Source organism: Martes martes (genome assembly GCF_963455335.1).
Source record: "Martes martes genome assembly, chromosome: 7".
In the NCBI taxonomy this organism is placed as follows: Eukaryota; Metazoa; Chordata; class Mammalia; order Carnivora; family Mustelidae; genus Martes; species Martes martes.
The window spans coordinates 67929693-67950126 of record NC_137894.1 but is presented as its reverse complement, the minus strand read 5'-3'; the positions used below and the strand labels follow the sequence as shown (position 1 = coordinate 67950126).

General features: G+C 38.3%; 1 protein-coding gene across 1 annotated transcript; it reads left to right on the top strand.

The window, feature by feature from the left end:
* Nucleotides 1–855: 855 nt before the first annotated feature.
* LOC308345812 (putative phospholipid-transporting ATPase IM) lies at nucleotides 856–19774 on the top strand. The gene is made up of 5 exons (XM_080808328.1): nucleotides 856–1219; nucleotides 3876–4121; nucleotides 12376–12514; nucleotides 15840–15970; nucleotides 17572–19774. The coding sequence occupies exons 1-5, from the start codon at nucleotides 1202–1204 to the stop codon at nucleotides 17851–17853; spliced, it is 816 nt and encodes a 271-aa protein (XP_080664454.1). The 5' UTR covers nucleotides 856–1201; the 3' UTR covers nucleotides 17854–19774.
* Nucleotides 19775–20434: the final 660 nt, after the last annotated feature.

Below are 20434 nucleotides of genomic sequence, written 5' to 3'. Positions count from 1 at the left end.
TACTTGCAGTATGGAGTGCTTCTGTCCCAGAAAGCTGCATAATTTGATAATTTGTTCCCTTATATCATATCCTGTAGATCTTTTCCAAATGTCACTTCTTGGTGAGCTTTTTCTCCAGTCACCTTATTAAAATTATAATCCTCCGACATTTCCTATCCACCTTTCCTCCCTAGTATTTATTATCTACTTACTTACTCATATAAATAGATATAAATATTTATTATTAATTGCTTATTTTTTTGCCACCATCAGAATGCAAATTTTATGAAGAGTTTGTATGTGATTATAGCATGTTGAATTACCATTGCCTAAAACCAAGTACCTGGCACATCACAGATTTTTGACAAATATTGAATGAATGAATGGATGAATGGGTGACAGAATGGTAGACCAGACTGTCGGTTAGGAGCTAGAGACCTAGGTTTTAGTTTTTGCCTTTGCATGTGATAAGCTCTATAATATTTATTACATTTTGTTTCTACATCTCTATGTGCTTACCAACAAAATGGGGATATAACAACTGTTTCATATGCCTCATTGGCTTTTAGTGAGGCTCATGCAAGGAAGTACTCTAAATAAGTGTTAGGGGATATTTTAATTGTCTAACTTGTTTATACCCAGTGTATTGAGTGACTAGCTCCATGCCCACTTTCCTTTAAATCAATTCCCAAGAAAAAAAACTCTCCATTTGAACACAGGGTTGGACTGACAAGTTCATTTCTGCATCTCCCTCTGAAGATTTTAGTGGATCCTTTGGTTGTCACTTAGATCAGATCATTGGATGAACTATATAAGCCACTGAAGACCTGAAGAATGAAATACCCCACCACAGCGTTTTAGGCCTTCCATGTGTCTAGTGTCATGTTGGCTGTTCTGCATATGTGGTCTCCTTTCATCCCACTACAACTGGAGAGCATGGCTTTATTTTAGAGATGAAGAATTTGAAGTTTAGAGGGTCTGGTATTCCAGTGAGACAGCAGAGCTGATAAGAGAGAGAGCCTAGGGGAGAACTCGTGTTTGTCTCTAATATCAAACTCTCACCCATCTCAGGAAATTGAGATATTTAACCCAAAAACTTAAAAAGGAATATTCTTCCATGGATGGTGTTTCTCACTGATATATTGTTTCTTTTCAGACTGTATATGACCAGTGGTTTATTACCCTTTTTAACATTGTCTACACATCATTGCCTGTTTTAGCCATGGGCATTTTTGACCAGGTATGTATTTTTTTTTTCTGTCTTTATAACTTACTTTGCTCTCTGGATGCTTTTTAGTTGCTTTTAGCTTCTAAGAAGAAAGCACAAATCATGGAAAGAGTCCTAGAAGTTCAGTTGTTTTAACAGGTATTGCATGGATCTAAAACCCTTCCAGATCCTTCTCCCACCAAACGGTTCTCTGATCAAAGTTAGGCTACCCTCCTCTTTGAGATTCACACCCCACATTATTTCCCTAAGGCCTCTGAGATATCCTACATGAAATGGTCTCTAATTTCATCTTAGTTCAGCATTTACCAGCCTTATATGACTATACTTCTATTTATGTATTTTTTATATAACACCTATTAATGTGCCTCAGAACTAGTGCCTTGTGGTTCAAACACTGGGAAATGATGCATTAGCCCCTGAATACAGAGAACCATGCAGTGATAGATAGAAAATGATGGAACTCATCGTTGGAAGGCAGAGGGCCCGCATTTGTGGTGAGATTTCCTTGGCCAGCACCGCTCAGAATGGGAACTAGAGGCCAGTAGAATACCCTGCCAATAGCAGAAGAAGATATGAAGCCCCACAGTGATGGAGAGAAGGGCACAGTCTTTTTTCTAGCTCAGAATTCTTGGAAGAGAGAGGGGAGGCAATCAGTTAAAAAAATGGTGGATCCTTGGCATACTTTATTGCCTTGGAAGGTACTTCCGGGAAGGGGGAAGATGTCTGGCTACCTGTGGAGAAGTGGAAGGATAGCCAGAGGAGTTTCCATGGCACAATTAGAGTGTATTATTTTTTAAAAAATGTTTTTTTGAAAGTATATTTGAGGAGACCAGATTTTCTCCAGGCTGTTGTTAGACCTGTTAGCTAGGCCTCATTTTTCTGGCCCAAAGTTAGCTATCTTTTGCAAAATATAAATTTTCACGTTATGAGCTCATGCCACTCTCCCATTCTGTGCCTTTGTTAGTTAGTTGTCTCACTTCTTGTATGTGAAAAGGGCAGCTTGTGAACAACATATTTTGTGGAATTCTGTAAAAAAGTAATGAACTCTTGAAGACCTTAGATGTAAAGGATTAAGCATATTCATTTCCAAGTACCCATGTTTATAAGTGTTTCTTTTCTTGGTGCTTCATAACTGCCCAGAATGTGGAATAGAGTAATAAAAATAAGACCATTTCTGGGAAAAGATGGTTATTGTGCAATTCAAAAAAATATAGAATAAGGCCCCTTATTGCCATCTAGTTGAGTGTCTGCCTCTGTCCTTTTCCACTTTGTCAACTTTGGCCCCTAAACTGATCACACGGTCATGGAATGTGATGCTGCAAGGTCTCCATGACCATCTAGGATCCACTCATTTTATAAAGAGGAAACCAAGGCTCAAGTCATTACTGTAAAGCCAGACAGCCATTGTGTGACAGAATTCAGCCTAGTACCAGGCCATGTGACTCTGAGATTGCTCTGCTGTTACCACTATTATTATTTACTATCATCATCATTATTTTATGTATTATTTATAGAAGCATCTGTTATTTATTACTTATAGAAGCATCTGTTATTTATCACTTATGGAGTGGCAAGAACTCTCCTGAATACATGAACTTAATCATGACAGTGGTCCTGTGAGAGAGGGGCTGTTGTTTGCATGTCTGGAGATAAGGAAACTGAGGTTCAGACAGGTTACATAACTGGTTTAAAACCATATACCTGCTAAGCAGTGGAACTGCGGTTTGAACTTAGGGTATGTCATGTTCTTCATGGGGCCCCAGTCAACAAGACCACGGCCATTCCACAAGCAGTAAGTGGAACTTGGTCTGTCCCCAGAGTTGATGCCTGTGTTGCTCCTTGTTTAGCTACTTCCCCTCTACTTCCGGTCCTCTGATGTCCTCAGTGGTCAGACCTTGCCTCCTTTAGGTTTGGGCATTTGGCTTTGATGCTTAAAGCATTACTTTGGATCTGGTTGGAAATGCTGAGTTTCAGACCCTAACTCCAACCTTTGAATCATCATTTGCTCCCCAAGTGGTTTGTGTGCACATGAAGTTTGAGAAGCACTGTTTAATTTCTCCCAGGACCCTGTTTGGGGCCAAACTTTCCTTCTCATTGTTTCAGTTTTTTGTCTTGAACAGCTGGTATCAGAATTCTCACTGGGTAGAACACTCAGCTTCCTTCCCCCTGGGAATCCCACTTGCAATTTTCTCCTTTCCCTGTTCTCCTTCCCCTCCTCTCCCTCCTCTCACAGGAACTCAGACTGGCCAAGTCCAACTCTGCAGCTCTCTGCTGCCATCTCCTGGCCACTACCCTCCCTGTCTTGGCAATTAATCCCTGGACCCCTCTGGCTGCATATGATATACTAGAATCCTGGGAGCCTGAGTGCAGCTGCGAGGGAGGAGAGGAAAGAAGCTTCATTCTGAAGCCAACGATCTGGGTGCAAATTCTGGTTCTATTGTAAAAGCTATATGATCTCTCCTGAGTATCACTTGGAGACTCAAGTTCCTCTTCAATAAAATTGGGATCATTTGATTATCTTCTGGGTTATCATGGGAATGAAAACAAGCTAATGAATAGTGTTTATAGGGTATGCTTAGACATGCACTTGCTGTTTTCCGAGATGGGGAATTCAGGGCCTTTCCAACTTCTCCTCAAACCTCCTCCACTGAAGTAACTCTGTTGATAGGATGTGAGTGACCAGAACAGCATGGACTATCCCCAGCTCTACGAACCTGGACAGCTGAACCTACTGTTTAACAAGCGTAAATTTTTCATCTGCATGGCACATGGCATCTACACCTCTCTGGTCCTTTTCTTCATCCCCTATGGAACCTTTTACAACGCGGCTGGAGAGGATGGGCAGCACATAGCCGACTACCAGTCTTTTGCAGTTACCATGGCTACATCTTTGGTCATTGTGGTCAGTGTGCAGGTAATCCTGTTGCTGAAAATGTCTTAACCTGATGGCTTTACAACTTTTAAAATTTGTTTTCTTTGTTGACTGATTTTGTCTACTTGTTGGGGCAAAAAATGATAATAACCCGAAAGGAATCTTGGAGTTTTCTAACTACACATTTTGAGATGAAAACAGAAAGCTTTAATGTAAATGACCAGATGTGGTAAATTAGCATTTAGTGTCTATAACCTCTGTGTTAGTAGAAACCTCACAATTAATTCCTTCTTGGAGCAGAGTGTAGTATGTAAAGAGAAATGATTACACTACTGCTTCTTTCTTGGGTTTGGAAAAGAAAATTTTCCAACAATAGCAGAGAGAAGCTTTCCCATGATTTCTATCACTCAATAATTTCCAGGCATTAAAGTGCGATTTAAAATTTATTTGGTAATACATATCTGTGAAATTATTCAAGAAGCTCAGTGTTATATTTTGACATATCTGAACCTTACATTCAGAGAAGCTCTACTGTTGGGGTGTTTTTGATGAGCCATTGACCTCATTGGGCTTTTTGAGTGTTTCTATTTCCTTTTTAATGAAAACGGTAGGCAAAACCATTTGATACTGAGTTAGGGTTCACAAAAGCTTTCTTATTCATTAAAATCTGTACCTCTGGGTAGATACAGTAGGCAATGTGACCTGTTTTTTTCTTTTGTTTTCTTTTGCTTTGTTTTCTTTCTTTTTTTTGAAAGAGCACATATCAGTCAAGGACTTCATTTTTAGAGTTTAAATTGCCTTTGGTCAGTCCTTTTTCTATCCTTTAAACAATCTTTTTTTTACAAGTATTAGCTGGTCATTTCCAAAAAAGAATCTCATTAAACTCCAGACTTTCTCTTCATGACTCAAAAATAAACATTGCATTAAATGCCACCAATGTAAATATATTGCTTTTAAAGGACATTTCTGCTATTCCTTGGTCCATCTAAGTGAGTGTTATTAAATCTGTACCAAAGCCATCTAACACTTGACATCTTGGAAGTTCATAATTCAGAATCAGACAGGTAGCATTCAAAAACAGAACCAGATTTCTCCGCTTAGAAAGTTCTGTTTGTCTCTCTTATAACTAAATAAAGCATGCTGTTGCTTTGCAAACCCTCCATGTCTAGTTCTCTTATGTTCATTCTCTGGCAGAGAGGGAAATAATGGAGTAACTTGAAAGCATCTTGTATAGCTAAGACATTTGTTCTGATAGTCTATTACGGGGACAGGGTGAATATCACCTCACAAGAAGCTATTGTTCCATTGTTTCTTATAGTTCTTACTGTTATACTAGACACTCCAACTTGTTTTATTTTTTCTCTTTTGATCACTGAGCAGACTGTGTATACTGGTATATTTCTAGCCTAGAGAATTAGGTGGTCTACTCCTCGCCATGAGGGCACATTTCCTGTTCTCTGGATTCTCCTCCTGATGGGGAGGACAGCTGTGGGACATCTCTTTAGTGGTAACAGCTTATTCACCAGGTCAGGCTTCTTACTTGGTACTCCAAGAGATCATTTGGAAGGCAGTAACTGAGATAAAAAAACCAATATCTGAAGTAAGAAACAAATGGGAAATATTCTTCAAACTGTCATTAACATCATCTGCTATATAAGTAAGGATAAAAAAATTAGCTGGAAAGGATATGGGGGACATTCATGCTTAGAGAAACTATTTTTCATAATTAATTCTATAATTTTTGGTTAACATTATCTTTTTAATTAAAAAAAGCTTGTTGATATTCCTATGTATCTTTTTCTTTTTTTTGTCCATAATTTATTTTCTTATATGCTGTCATAGCAAGGCCAGTGCTGTGTTTTTATACTGATTTTAGATGTAGAAGCTCTTTCCCCATAAAGTACACGGTTGCTGTTGGAGGTCATAGTTCTGTTTCTCCTTTTTCACAAATTGAGAGACCACAGAAACAATCTAATTTAAAAACATTGTTTAGTCACAAAAAGAGACATAGCATTGGTACAATACTATTAACTGGACTACAGACTTAATTCACATTTCCTCACTTTCTCCATTACTGACCATTAGTCTGTTCCAGGGTCCTACATTGCATTTAGTTGTAATGCCTCCTTAGTCTCCTGCAGTTGACTTTCTACAATCTTTCCTTGTCTTTCTTGGCCTTGACACTTTTGAATAACAGTGGTCAGGTATTCTATAGAATGTTTCTGGATTTGTCCGATGTTTTCTTAGGAATAGATTGAGATTGGGGATTTGGGGGAAGGATCACAAAGAGGTGATATACCTTCTTGTCACATCCTGTCAGGGATCGTGTGATATCAGCATGACTTATTACTGGTGACAGTGACCTTGGTTACTTGTTAAGATGATGATTTTCAGGTTTCTCCATTATAAACCATGTTTCCCTTTTGTACTCTATTCATTAGAAGTGAGTCACTAAATCTAGCCCACTCCATTCAAGGGGAGAATTAATCTCCATTTCTTAGCAGAATTTCAAAGCATTGGCTGTCATATGTTAAAACCATAGCAGTATAATTTAAGTTCATATATCAGACTGGGGCCCAAGATTTGCCCAAGATCACGTAGTGACTGCATTGCAAGTTTAGGACGAGGACCCAGTAGTCTTATTTTCTGAGTCAGTGATTTTTAATAAAGGCATTTGTGAGTGTTCCATGAAAAACGTGGGGCAAACATTTCCTACAACACAATTATTACGGGCTACGGGTCGTTAGGCACACTTGGGAAGCAGTAATGCACACACAGAATTGTGTGCATCTCATAAAGATGAGATGCTGGGTCTCACCACTGGGTGGCTGTCCCCTCTTCGCCATGTACAAACTGATGTCCTGTAGATCTTATCCACATACTCCTGTCCCAGAGATTTCTACTCCACCCGATTTCTTCCTCCCCTCACCCATACCCTCCACCATTAATTCTGAGTGCTGGAGGGTCCTGAATCAGCTGGGAGACGGAGGACATTTTTGGCAAGAGGACAATGTAGGAGAGATCCAGGCTGGAGATGGAGGTCTGGAAGCAGAGTAGGTATGAGTGAGAATGGACACCAATTTCCAAGTTGTGGCATGCTTTGTTTACTGCTGTACTCCAACTTAAGCTGCAGTGTCAGACACATCAGTTTTTGTTGAATGGATGTAAGGGCAGAAAGATATGAAGAGAGAGATGAAAGTTGAACAAAGGAAGGGAGAAGAATTTGGTTGAGGTACACAACTATCCCTCCTGTCTTAATTACATGCCCATCTTATCCCTTACCAAAGCAGGCCTGTCCTTGATGGGAGCCTTCAGAAACCTGTGTCATCATCACTACTATGAATGATACCATGAATTATACTTAATCCTCTCAGTGTCACTATTCAGTAGGTATTATTGTACCCTTTTACAGATGAAGCTCAGAGAGGTTAAGTGACTTGCCTGAGGTCACAAAGTGAGTCCCTGATCCCAGGTTGGAACCCAGATCTCTCTGACTCCAACGTGGTCTGGGGCAAAGTCTTTTGCTCTATAGGAAGACTGGTTAAAATGCAAATTTTAGGATGTATGAGAACAAAGATTAGACTGAACATAAAGGAAGATATCAGATACTTTCTTGTCTGTATAGAAGGAGGAGGAGGAAGGGGGATGGAGGAAGGAAGGAAGAGAAAGAAAGAGAAAAGAAAGAAAAAAAAAGAAAAGAAAAGAAAGAAAAGCAAGCAGTCCTAAAGCTAGAAGCACTGGGGTTTGGGGAAAAGAGAATCTTTGGGAGAATAAAGAAGAGAGCTCAGAGTTATTGAAAGCAAACTTGGCCCACTTGCCTCTGTCAGGGCTTCTGATTTTCAGAGTAACAACAGCTCCCATTAATTGCACATTTACTATACAAATGAATTATTTCTCAGGTAATCCCATTATTTTATTTAATCCTCTTCCCAGTCCTCTGAAACATAAATACTACTACTATAGATAAGAAAATAGACTTGTTAGAGTTCAAATCACACCAAAAGTGGCAGGCCGGCATTTGAACACAGATCTGATCTCAGGTCCCCAACTCCAAGTCTATGTGAACCTCCTTTCTTTATAGGGAGAAGTGGGACGCTACAGGGAACTCATGGTCCACCTCTGTCTTCCACAAGGGGACACCTACACACAGGTCTTCTTTCAATGTGAAAACTTCAACTTGAGGAATGTAGATTCCCAGTTAGTGTCATTTTAGTCTTCTACTTATATTTTTCAGAAGCCCTGAAAATGTGTGCTTTACCATAGAATTCTCAGACCTGAGCTCATAAATGTTTATAGCCATGAAAACTCCAAAATTTTGGCTTCAAGCAGAAACTTCTGTCTTTAATATATAGAATAATAAGTTTCAGGAGTTTGTGAATAAGCTCACTTTGACAGCAGCATTAATATCCTTTCCTCGCTGTCTAAGCTTGACTTGTCATTGGGGTAACAACCCCCATAAAATTTCCATGGTCTATAATTACAGTTATAAATCTTATGTGTCCTGCTGATGCCATAGGCCAAACTTTAGCAGTCTCTATTTAAAAAAAAAAAAAATCAGGTTTTTTTTGTTATTTGAATCATATAATGCTCCTTTTAACATTTCAAATACTATAGAAGTGTTTAAAATAAAATGAACCACCTTCCTTTTCTTCCCCATGTTCCCCTGGTTAACTACTATTATGATTACTATAGCTTAACTCTTTCCATATTTTTTCTTTGCTTTGGGACACACACATATGTATTCAAGAAAAAGGCAGCATAGCTAGCATATTATTCTACAATATGCTCTTCTTACTTAGCAAGATACTCCAAACAGCTTTCCAAACCAAGACATTCAGAGCTATCTTACTCTTTTTAAGAGCTGCACAGAATTTCACAATATGGATATATAATAATTTATTCATCAGCCCTCTATTGATACACATCCAGGGTGTTTCTTTTGTTGTTGCTGTTATTGAAACAATGCTACAAGGCATATACTAGAATATACATTTTATGTACTGACAGATAAATTCCTAGAAATGAAATTTCTGGAGTCAGAACTAACTTTTACTGAGATGATGGATGAAGAATGGTATTTTGTTCTTTTTATTGCTAGGTCTGAGAATACATATATTTTAAGTTTCATTAATATTGCTATATTACTTTCCAAAAAGAATTATAGTTGCAGAAGCTCCAGAATCATCAGGAGGACAAATGAACCAGGGAGAACCACAGCCAAGCATAGCACCTCTGGGAGCAACACCCAGCCATATGGTTGCATTTTTGTAGTGAAAACATGATTACTACCTCTTAACAGCTTGGCTCTGATCACACTGAGGACTGGATGCCAGGTTAGCCACAGATTTTCAGAGAACCACCATGCTTGTCAGATACTGAGAGAAGTGTATTAAATTTTTTCCTTGTGCTTACGATTCTTACCAAGTTCTTGTACTTTCAGGAGATTTTATTTAATTTGAGGCTATGTTATTTGCAATATGATGTTCTGGATCGTTATTTGTAGTATTTATAGTCTTTATCTTTTTTATGATAAAATGTTAATTAAATTTCATTTTTTAATATTAGTTTTACTTCTGTTGCTTTTCTTAGCCTGCATATACCTGATATGTAATCTAGACCCATCCTTTCATTTTCATTGCTTTCTTATCTCATTCTTTTGGGTTTTCTCCTTTGATAAGGCAGTTAAACTACTCATTTTTATTGTAGTAACATATATTTTATCTTGCTCCTTTCATGTTATTTTATGATTACTTTGAATTCTTTATTTCCATTTTTTCCTTTTCATACTCAGATGCATCATGATTTTTAAATATCTCATTTGTCATAAATAATTTACAAGTTTTATTATTTACATTCCCATATTACTAGTGATTTCTCCCATTTTCATAGTCTCTTAAATCTCTATTTCCATAGTGATATACCAAAATTAAATCACAACTATATCCTTCACCAAATGTTTCACTATCTTGTTCACACCATCCCTTGTCCACTACCAAGTTAAATAGTTTTGGAGATGTATCTACTGATTTCTTCCTCCCTGCTCCTATTCCCCTCTTGTATGTTAATCATCTAGAATTGTAGTTCCATTGTGTTATTAAATGTTCCTTTAACATATGTTTTGACCGTTGCAGATTTTTTGGTAAGTTAATACTATAGCTCATCTTCACATTATTACTCATTTAGAGCCAACTATAAATTTTAAGAATCATTGCTCACCATCACTTTTATGCTCTTCATCTTCCATGCTTTTGAAGTCTTAGTCCTAATTGAATTTTTATTTGCAGCAGTTTCTTTGAGTAATTTCTTCAGAAAGGGTGTATAGATGTTATACTTTTGAGTATACTTTTGAGCTCAAAGCTTTTTTTTTTTTCTTTCCATTTAAATGATACATTGGGTAGGCGTGAGATTCTCGAGTCAGAGACTTTTGCTTTAGGTGTTTGTAAATGTTGTTCCGCTTATACCCGGTTTCACTGTAGCTGTTTGATCTTAGCTTGATCCTCTTTCCTTTCTAAGTAATATATTTTCTCTCTGGAAATCTGTGTTCTTTGTCTTGGGGCTTCACAAATGTCACTAGAATGTAACTTCTTTCTTTAATTTTCCTAGGATTTAGAGTGCCCTCTCCATCTGAAAATCTTGCTATTTCTTCATGATAGCAGAGCAGTTTTCTTCTGTCATTTCTTTGATGGTTACTCCTTTCTTTCTTTTGCTCTAAGATGCCATTATTTGTATGTTAGGCCCATGGATCTGTAATCTATGGATTTGCCATCCATGTCTCATATCTCTTTGCACATGGTTTCCATTTCTTCAAGGTTTTTGCTCTGTGTTGTGAGATATTATTTCCATTTGTTTTTTCCAGAATATTAATTCAGTTCTCATCAGTGACTATTCTTACTTGTTTTCTCTATTGAATTTTTAAATTCAGAAATAATGCTTTTTTATTCCAGAATTTAATTTTTCTGTGATCTAATTGCATCCCCTTAAGAGTTCTTCTTCTTCTTCTTCTTCTTCTTATTATTATTATTTGGTTCTAGTGCTTGTCTGTCTTTTCCATTAGTTCTGCCTCAATAGGAGCCACCTGCTCTTTTTTTCCTTTTTCTTCTCTCTCTCTCTCTCTTTTTTCCAGTTGAATTCTGTTTAATTGGTTGTTTAATTTCTACTCATACCCATACAGGTCAGGCTGTTGGTATCTCTTGCTGGTGATCAATTGACAGGTGGTGGAAGGTACAGTTGAAGATTTTGGCCTAATGTCTTGGCAGCCAAATGAACTGGAACTCCAGCATCTCTTTGCTGAGGATAGATGGCAGGGCTCTCTGTTTTCAGGCCTCATGAGAGAAAAAAGCTGTCCTTTTATAACCCCTGCAGTTTATATCCAAGGCTGCCAACATTTTTTTAATGGGACAAGATTTTAAAAAACACTAAACTTCACGTGGGAAGTGGAAGTGTGTCTCCCTATGCAGAGAAAGTTCTATTTACTGTGTAAGTCGGACCCCCTCAGGCAGGTGAGAAATCTGTGGTCTTACACTTCTGCTAGAAGTGTAAACCTTCACTTGGACCACTTGGGGCCCCAGAGATGCAATTAATGTTTTCAGAACCTACTTGTTTTTCTCTGAAAACTCAGGGTTCATATTTGCCAGTGGCACCCTTGATTCCCTGGTAGCAGGCCCTTTTTAGTGTGTTGCCGCAACACATTATTGGAAGAGAGAAGAGCTTGTGAACAAGCTCCCAGGTCACCATGGACCCTTGCTTCTGAATTCTCTGACAAAAGAGGATTAAGGATTTCCTTTGTTATTAAATAATTTAAGAATAAGCATCAGCAAAATGAGTTAGAATATTGATGTAAAACAGAATATGCCCATGTAAAATAGTCATGTGAAAACTTACGTACAGATTATAAAAGTGTTGCACTTGCTCACTACTGAAGATTTTTTCTTCCCCAACAGAAATGCTTTAAGAGCATTTTTTAGTGGAAGTTTATAGGTTTCCAGGAAAGTAACTTTGAAAGTAGAAATCATTCTGTTTTCTTATTTCTCATGTAAAAGGTTAACATTTTATCTCCTGATTCTGATTCGACCTTGGTAGCTATAATGGCTTGCAGATGTAATTTCTAAACTCAGTTGTCTACCAGAAATGTCAGGTCAGTTCCCAGTGCAGTACAGGAAGTAGGAGTACCTGTGGTTGGCTGGTAGATATGTGCAACCATCTCTTCACAGAGCAGTTCTGGGAATGCATCACTCCATAAAATGGTTCTCTTCTAATCCTCAAAGACCTCCCCCTTTGCATTTGACTTCGTTTACAGATAGCCTTGGATACCAGTTACTGGACTGTTATTAATCACGTCTTCATCTGGGGCAGCGTTGCCACTTATTTCTCCATTTTATTTACAATGCACAGTAATGGCATCTTTGGCATCTTCCCAAACCAGTTTCCATTTGTTGGTAAGTTGCGTCCTATTATCTATGGGGGCCTGGTATCATGCTGTTATTTATTTGTGTAATTTATTTTCTGTGTTGGGTGGGACTAGGGATGACTAATAATCTTTTCTCTAGGAATGGATGGAGCCAGGCATCTGAAGTTTTTCAGGCTTGAGAAGAGCTCCAAAAGATTAGTTTCTGCTGTCCCTGCCAGATGTAGAAGAATCACTGTGATAGCTGCTTATAGGTTCCCAACAGCCCAGATGTAATAGATTGTCCCTTTGCAAACAAGAGACATAGCACATTTATCAGGGCTACCTGAAGTCCTGTAAAAAAGAGTTCATGTATAATAGAAGGAAGAGAAAGAAATCTTGGGTTCTTCCTTTGATCCCACATTATCACCACTATCACTGCCAAAGTTCACCTGTAGAACTTACTTGCATTTAGATAGGAAAGAAATTATGTATAATTTTGAGCACTCTAAGAATTGCTGGACATTAGTTCATAAGGGGCACAAAGAGGAGCCTTTGTAGTAAGCCAGGGCTCAGATGTCAGCTCTGCCACTTAAATGCTGGGTGACCTTGGGCAGATTTCCTTTTCTTTTCATGTCTTGATGTCTAAATTCTAAACTGGAGATATTAATAGAAAATAGTTTCTATTTTCATAGGAAATGTGAAGATTACATGAGACAATGCATATAAAATGCTTAGCATGTAGCCTGGTACATCATACTTTTTCAGTAAATGGTAACCATAATGATGGTGATGATGAAGATGATGATGATGTCAAGCAAATGTGTCTTGATTACTGGTTGGTAACACTGCAGACTGATTTGAACAGCAGATGGGGAGCACAGGAACTCCAAAAATAACTTAAAACCCCAAGATTCTATAATACAACAAAGAATGTACATCTGGTCTATCTATGGAGTATACCATCATTGTATTCCACATTTCAAAATGACTCCCAGAGGGCCACTGAGCTTTACTACACAATGAAGCTATTAATATACTTTCTCAGAAGTTTTGAAATCTCTAATGTGTGTGAGATAAGTTGGTAACAGTGGTATTTCTCAGTTTGTCCCGGCAAACTGGAAAAGAGAGATGCACATTATCAACCTTCTTGATCTTTATCAGGTGAGACTGAGATTTGCATCCACTAGTTAAGGAATTTAGTCTAAGAAATCCAGAAAAATAATTCTTAGACAGCTGATTTATGTAGAAGGCAAAATAAGAGCAACTACAAGGTTATACATTTCCACTGATGCAAAGACACTCGAAATTGTAATTCCAATTAAATATACACATATAGGGGCGCCTGGGTGGCTCAGTGGGTTAAAGCCTCTGCTTTCGGCTCAGGTCATGATCTCAGGGTCCTGGGATCGAGCCCCACATCAGGCTCTCTGCCCAGCAGGGAGCCTGCTTCCCCCTCTCTCTCTGCCTGCCTTTCTGCCTACTTGTGATCTCTCTCTGTCAAATAAATAAATAAAAATCTTTAAAAAAAAGTACACATATACTTGATAATGTTTTTCTTCATCTTTTTCCTTGCTTTGAATGTACATGGAAATCTTTAAATTGCACCATTCTTACTTAATATGTAACATTAATACTTTATTTGCCAAAAGATTGCAGCCATGTAGAAACATGATGGTTATGAATAAGAATAAGCATATTACAAAAGAATGACCTTTAACTATTTCTAGGGTTTTTTTTCTTTCCTTTTTTCTTTTTATTTTCTTCCATTTTTTTTCTTTTGGTTTCCAAATCTGAAAGTTCAGTGCATTGGCGAGAAGACTTCTAGTCCTAAAAGATCATTTTAACGTGCATAATGAGCCTGGAATGCCTCAACTGGAGAAAGTAGTTTGTGTGGGGACCACTCTCTCCAGCTAAGCACATGCCATTCCAGGAATTAATTACTGAACTCCAATGAGAATTCTCAAAAGTTAGATCAACATTGGGGTTTAAGAAAAAAAAATTTTTCCTTAGTAGCCAGCAGCAAGCAGGAGTGTGGTTTTAAAGTGAAGGTTGTTTTCCCAGCCATGCCTGGGGGTACTAAGCTTCAAGGAGCTCAGAGACATTTAATTTATTGAGTCAAGTTTGTTTCTGCCCAGGCAACTGTAATCTACTGCTCTTGGTGGGCAAATTCTATCCTCCAAAGCCAGAAGATGCAGACATACCAATCAGTAGCCAAGCTTTATACCCGAAACACATTCAAATGGTGTTAACACTTTAGCTTTGGGAGAGGGGACCTAGATAATTGGAGGTATTGTGGCAAATCCCTCGAAAACCAACAGGGACAAAAGTTTATTTTGGGCATATAAACAAGGTTGGCATGTTCCTGTAGAATTTGTCTGTCTGCTTAACTGACCATCATTGTTTTGTTTAAACAAACATCTCAGTATATGAGATGTGAGTATAAAGTAAGAAAACTGGCTTCAGACTTGGGAAGGAGTTTCACCACAGTATTGCACTAGCATGTTGGATGGCTGTATTCGCAGTCTGCCAGTGAGAGGAATGCTCTTTTCACAAACCCAAGAACATCTCTGAGATCCTTGGAATCTTGAGTTCCTTAGAACCAAGTGAGTGTCAGAGAGATCAGCAAGTCCCTTTGAGGCAGGTTTTCTGAGGCTGCCGCCTGAATTATTAAGGTTGGCCCATTTTAGGTAAAGCTCTCCCGTCACCAGAGGTATTAAGATTGTGCCTGCACCCCACACATATATTGTGTGGTTTTGATATGGCAGTTTTATTCAAGAATCTATAAGAGCAAATGTACTTTTTAAAAATAAGGGCTCGGGGCACCTGGGTGGCTCAGTGGATTAAGCCGCTGCCTTTGGCTCAGGTCACGATCTCAGGGTCCTGGGATCGAGCCCCGCATCTGCCTTAGCATCCCTGCTGAGCAGAGAGCCTGCTTCCCCCTCTCTCTCTGCCTGACTCTCTGCCTACTTGTGATCTCTCTCTCTGTCAAATGAATAAATAAAAAAAAATCTTTAAAAAAAATTAAAAAAAAAAAAATAAGGGCTCCTTTGTAGTTGAGGGATCTTGAGTCTCCACGACAGAATCTACTTCATGAGCGAAGCTGGACTGAGTCTAGATTGGAGAACACTTGGCTCTGATCAGCTATCTCCAAGTGATTGTGCCATGAAGCAGTCCCCAAGGGTGGTGATCATACCACTCTTGCCTTCTCATCACCTCTGAACATACTACATACTAGGGAAGACACCTAGTGGTTCTCCCTAGGTAGCCCACACCTTACCATTTCAAAAAAGACCTTATGGGAATAGATAAGGAGCCTATTTATTCAAGAACTCAGTATATTTTGTATAATTATGTCTATTTTTTCTTAATAATAGGAAATGTACGACATTCTTTGACCCAGAAGTGCATCTGGCTTGTTATTCTCTTAACAACAGTGGCTTCAGTTGTGCCTGTGGTGATAGTCAGATTTTTGAAGATGGATTTATGCCCAACCCTGAGTGACCAGGTATGTTGCAGTGCTCGTAAGTACTTGAGGGGCTGATTCTTGGGTCTTGGAATCATATCCTTCTCTGCTTGATTTGGAAGCCCAGGAAAGGATTAATGAACTTCCCAGTGGAAACACCCACAGGTATATACAGCATCACTTACCAGTAGATGGAACCGCCCATATAGTATATATATGAATATTGTAGCTTTATGAATGTTAATGAAGGTAAATGTCTAGACTAAATGTGGGTGGGGAGTCATGAATTACAAGTTAAGCTATTTTGGATAGCTATTCTAAGGTAAAGGCAAAATATAAGGATGGGGGCATCCTTATATTGAGATGGGGGCAAGTAAAGGATAGAGTAAAAGAGAGACAAGGTATGAGGTGAAGGGACTCAGTTTTTGTAGAAGTGTGGTAGCAGATTTAGAAACATAAGGAGATGCTACCTTCTGAACAGATTCAGAAAGGGAACAGCAACATGATGACTGGATTGAAAAATACAAAGTTGAAAGGAAAACAGAACAGATTGTAGAAATTCTTAAGCCGAGGGATTAATAGTACGTATTTTATGAGAGGAGTAGTAGAAGCAAGATAATGTCAAGTTAGGTCAGGACCCAGATAGAGAAAAGGAGAAAGAAAGGGGAGATGCACATTTGTGGTTACATCATAGGAAGGGGCAAACACTGGTGGGGGGAGTGACCAGGCCAATGATACTGAGAGGCACTGAGGCAGAACTTCCCTTACCAGGATATCCCCCACATTCTGAGGCCAGAGCATGTGAAGATTCCTTCTGAAATGATTCATAGATTCCCCTGTTAGGTCTGTCCTTTCCTTTTGGCTCTGTGAGCTCATTCTGATACAAACCCAGAAAATGATGGATGAGCTGAAGGAAGGAAGATGATGCTCATTTCTTCCAGATCATGATCTTCTGCTTTTAATGGCTTTCTCCAGACATGAAAGTCAGATTCTAAGAGATCAGCCAAATCAGAGAACAAGGCGGCTTGCACCAAACCATGGATATTTTTCTCTTCATTCTTTACAGGGAAATGAAAGAAATATTGGAAACCCACCCAAATAATGTTAAGTTCTTCAAAGGGCTACAAAAAAATCCAAAAGATATCAAAACTCTGAAAATATCATGATATACTGACCTATCACAAGAGTTGAGAATTCATGTCTCTCATTATCTAAATCTACTCTTAGTTTTATTGGATCTTGAGAATTTCCCTTGAGAGGGAAAAGGCCTATTTTGGGAGAATGGGACTATAGATTGTTATACTGACTGTGTTTGGATGCTGCATATTAGAAAAGACTTCTGTACAAAAATATGTTCCTATTAATTTAAGATGGATGCATAAGAAGGACACGGTAATGAAACTTGTCTTAACACTTCTTTCTTATTTAATAGTCTCCTGGTAGTATAAAAACTGACCAGGCTCAGTGTAATCTTTTGGGTGGAATTTTTTTTTTTCTGTGAAATGCTTTCTTTTTACAATGAAGGTGAGTATTTTGTTATTGTTGATGTTTCTACTGAAAGAACTTTCTCTTCATAAAGTAGCCCAGGCCTATAATGTGTCATTTGGATGTATCATCTCACTCTGTGTCTCCTTTCTCTCCAGATCCGACACAGGCAAAAGGCTCAAAAGAAGGCAAGGCCCTTACGTAGCCGAAGGCCTCAGACTCGCAGGTCAAGCTCAAGAAGATCTGGATATGCTTTTGCTCACCAAGAGGGCTACGGAGAGCTTATCACATCTGGAAAAAATATGCGAGCTAAAAATTCACCCCTGACATCAGGCTTGGAAAAGACACTGTATAATAGCACTAGCTGGATTGAAAATTTCTGTAAGAAAACCACAGACACAGTGAGCTGCTTTAGCCAGGATAAAACAGTGAAACTGTGAGTCAAGATGGATTTGAACCACCTAGTGACTTTTCACTTCAGCTGAAGCTGAAATTTCAGCTGGCTCCAGAGTTTGGGGTCAGGGCCTGGGGTGGGACAGATTGCCTCACTTTATTTAAATCTGTGGCAGACAGCTGCCAGTACCCATGAAATAGGGGTACACGTTATGGGAAACCAGGCCCGATGGTCACTAAGTCGTGATTTGCTGGGCAAAGACCTCACAATACAGAAATTTTCATCAGCCTAGGTACCAACTGACCTAAACTTTAGGATCTTATTTATGGAGAAAAACTTGTAAATCTGCACATATATTGAATGGATCTTCAAGTGGATAAAAAGGGTACATTTAGAAGGTATACATCCCAGCTGTGAACAGCATGCTTCTTGATGGATTAAACAAATGTAAGATCAACCTTTCCCAAGATACATTTTTAAGATGTACAACGTATACTATGGTGCTTTCAGACTAAGAGCAACTTGTGACTCTCTAGTCTTGATATCTACGTACCTGTGTGTTTACCCAGGACAATGCTTCACCTTCATGGTCCGAAGAATAGAAAAACATGTTGATGTTCCTCATTTTTTTCAGTGGTCTATAGACAAAGTAGATTGGAGCATCTTAACAGTGGGATAAGCTGGGAATTTAGTGAAATGTATTCACAAAGCTCTCAGGGACATGTTCATGAAATGTCCAAGAGAGGTTCTCTATTAAGTATTCCAAACACTTTCCAATGGCTTTTATGACAACCTCAGTAGTAACTTACCCTGCATCATGCAGAACCATTAATGAAACCAGCATAACATTGGAATTTCACATTTTAATGATGATAATCCAAATATTTTATGGGTAAATATTTTCAATATTTCCAATTTTAAAAAGTTTAGATTTGAAACCTAACAAATTAATAAACAGCCTTTTCAATTACTATTTAAATACTCAGACTTAGGTCTTTCCTAGTTAGTTGCTTTTGATATTTAGCTGTCATGTTTATAATTCAAACATAAACACATGTAGATAAGGTTAGTTTCTGGAGATGCTCCACTGCAGATTTTCAGTTCACATGTGAGTCACCAGTTTAGCTCCTGTAAAAGAATTCAGGCAGATTTGTGTTCAGACTCTAGCTCTATTACTTCTTACCTCTATAACCTTGGGCAGGTAATGTGCCTCCTCTGAGACTCCTTTCTTCCTCTGTAAATGAGGATATACTACCTACCTCATGTGGTTGTTTTGAGGATTATCAAAGCATAAATTCTTAAATCATTGAAAACGTAATTCTCATATGAATGGAGTTCCACTTAACTCATCATCAGAATAACAGCAATTTGAAGAGAATGCAAAGAATGGGAATTTAATCAGTAGGAAAGACCTTGATGAAATGAGATTGCAAAGTAAGATATTAAAACTGGTTAGCATCCTACAGAGAAATAAAACTATGACCCTGGAGGTAAATTTCTCTATCAGAAAATACAAATAAAACATCATCATGCTTTATCAATTTTCTGTAAGTCAACCTCCAACTTGACAAGGTCCCTAATCTGGTCTCTGTTGAATTATTACTCAAGTTGTCTTTCCCAAGAGAGTCAGATGGCCCTTGGGTGAGTTTGATGGATAACAGGCTAGCATGATGACACAATCTGTTTTTTCTTTTTGTTGTTCTTGTTTTGTTTTGATGGGGTTTTGGGGTCATACTTTCTTAGTCCAGGATAATTTTTCCTGAATGGGATCAAATAAGATATACGTAAAAGACCCCAATACAGTGTTTTAATCATAGTAAATACTCAGATGTTCCCTTTCCCCACATGCCTGCATGGACTTACCCAGATACTAGTTTTCAGTGTCAAGCTTGTCATTAGTTTCACTGTTTGCTTGCTTTTTGTAACATTTTTGAAAGATCTGAACAAATTCATAAATGTTTTACACTATTGGTGTTTGATGTTGTGTATGTTCTTTATTGGGAACTCATGGGGGAGATTTTTTGTCACATTGGTCAACTGATTTTTTTTCCCTCTCCTTTATGTGCCTGAGGAAAATGCGTATCATTCTTAGGATCAAGGTCAAGAATCAAATGAACTGATTGGACCTCTGAGTTAGGAATGGGAAAGACTAGGAATGGTCCAAGTTTGCAAGTTCAGTTCAAATTACATAAGGCTGTTTAAAAACAGATAATGTGGATGATTGTGAGAAAAACACATAATCAGTTTACTTTGGCCCCCTGAGGTCCAAATAAACTGCCACACCCATTACGAGATCATTCAATTCCAAGTGCCAGGGATTACTTTGAACCTGAAGATAAAGAGCCGGAGGAGAGGGAGATGATGGTGATATACTGGGGAATAATAAAAATTTAATTTTACATAGATATCAGATTATCTGGAAAAAAAAAAACTTTCTAGATTCAGGACTGACATTGAAAACCTAGTGTTTTGAAGTCTCAGTCCCAAGTTTTTTTTTTTTTTGTTTTGTTTTTTAAGATTTTATTTATTTATTTGTCAGAGAGAGAGAGAGAGAGAGCGAGCACAGAGAGACAGAGTGGCAGGCAGAGTCAGAGGAAGAAGCAGGCTCCCCGCCGAGCAAGGAGCCC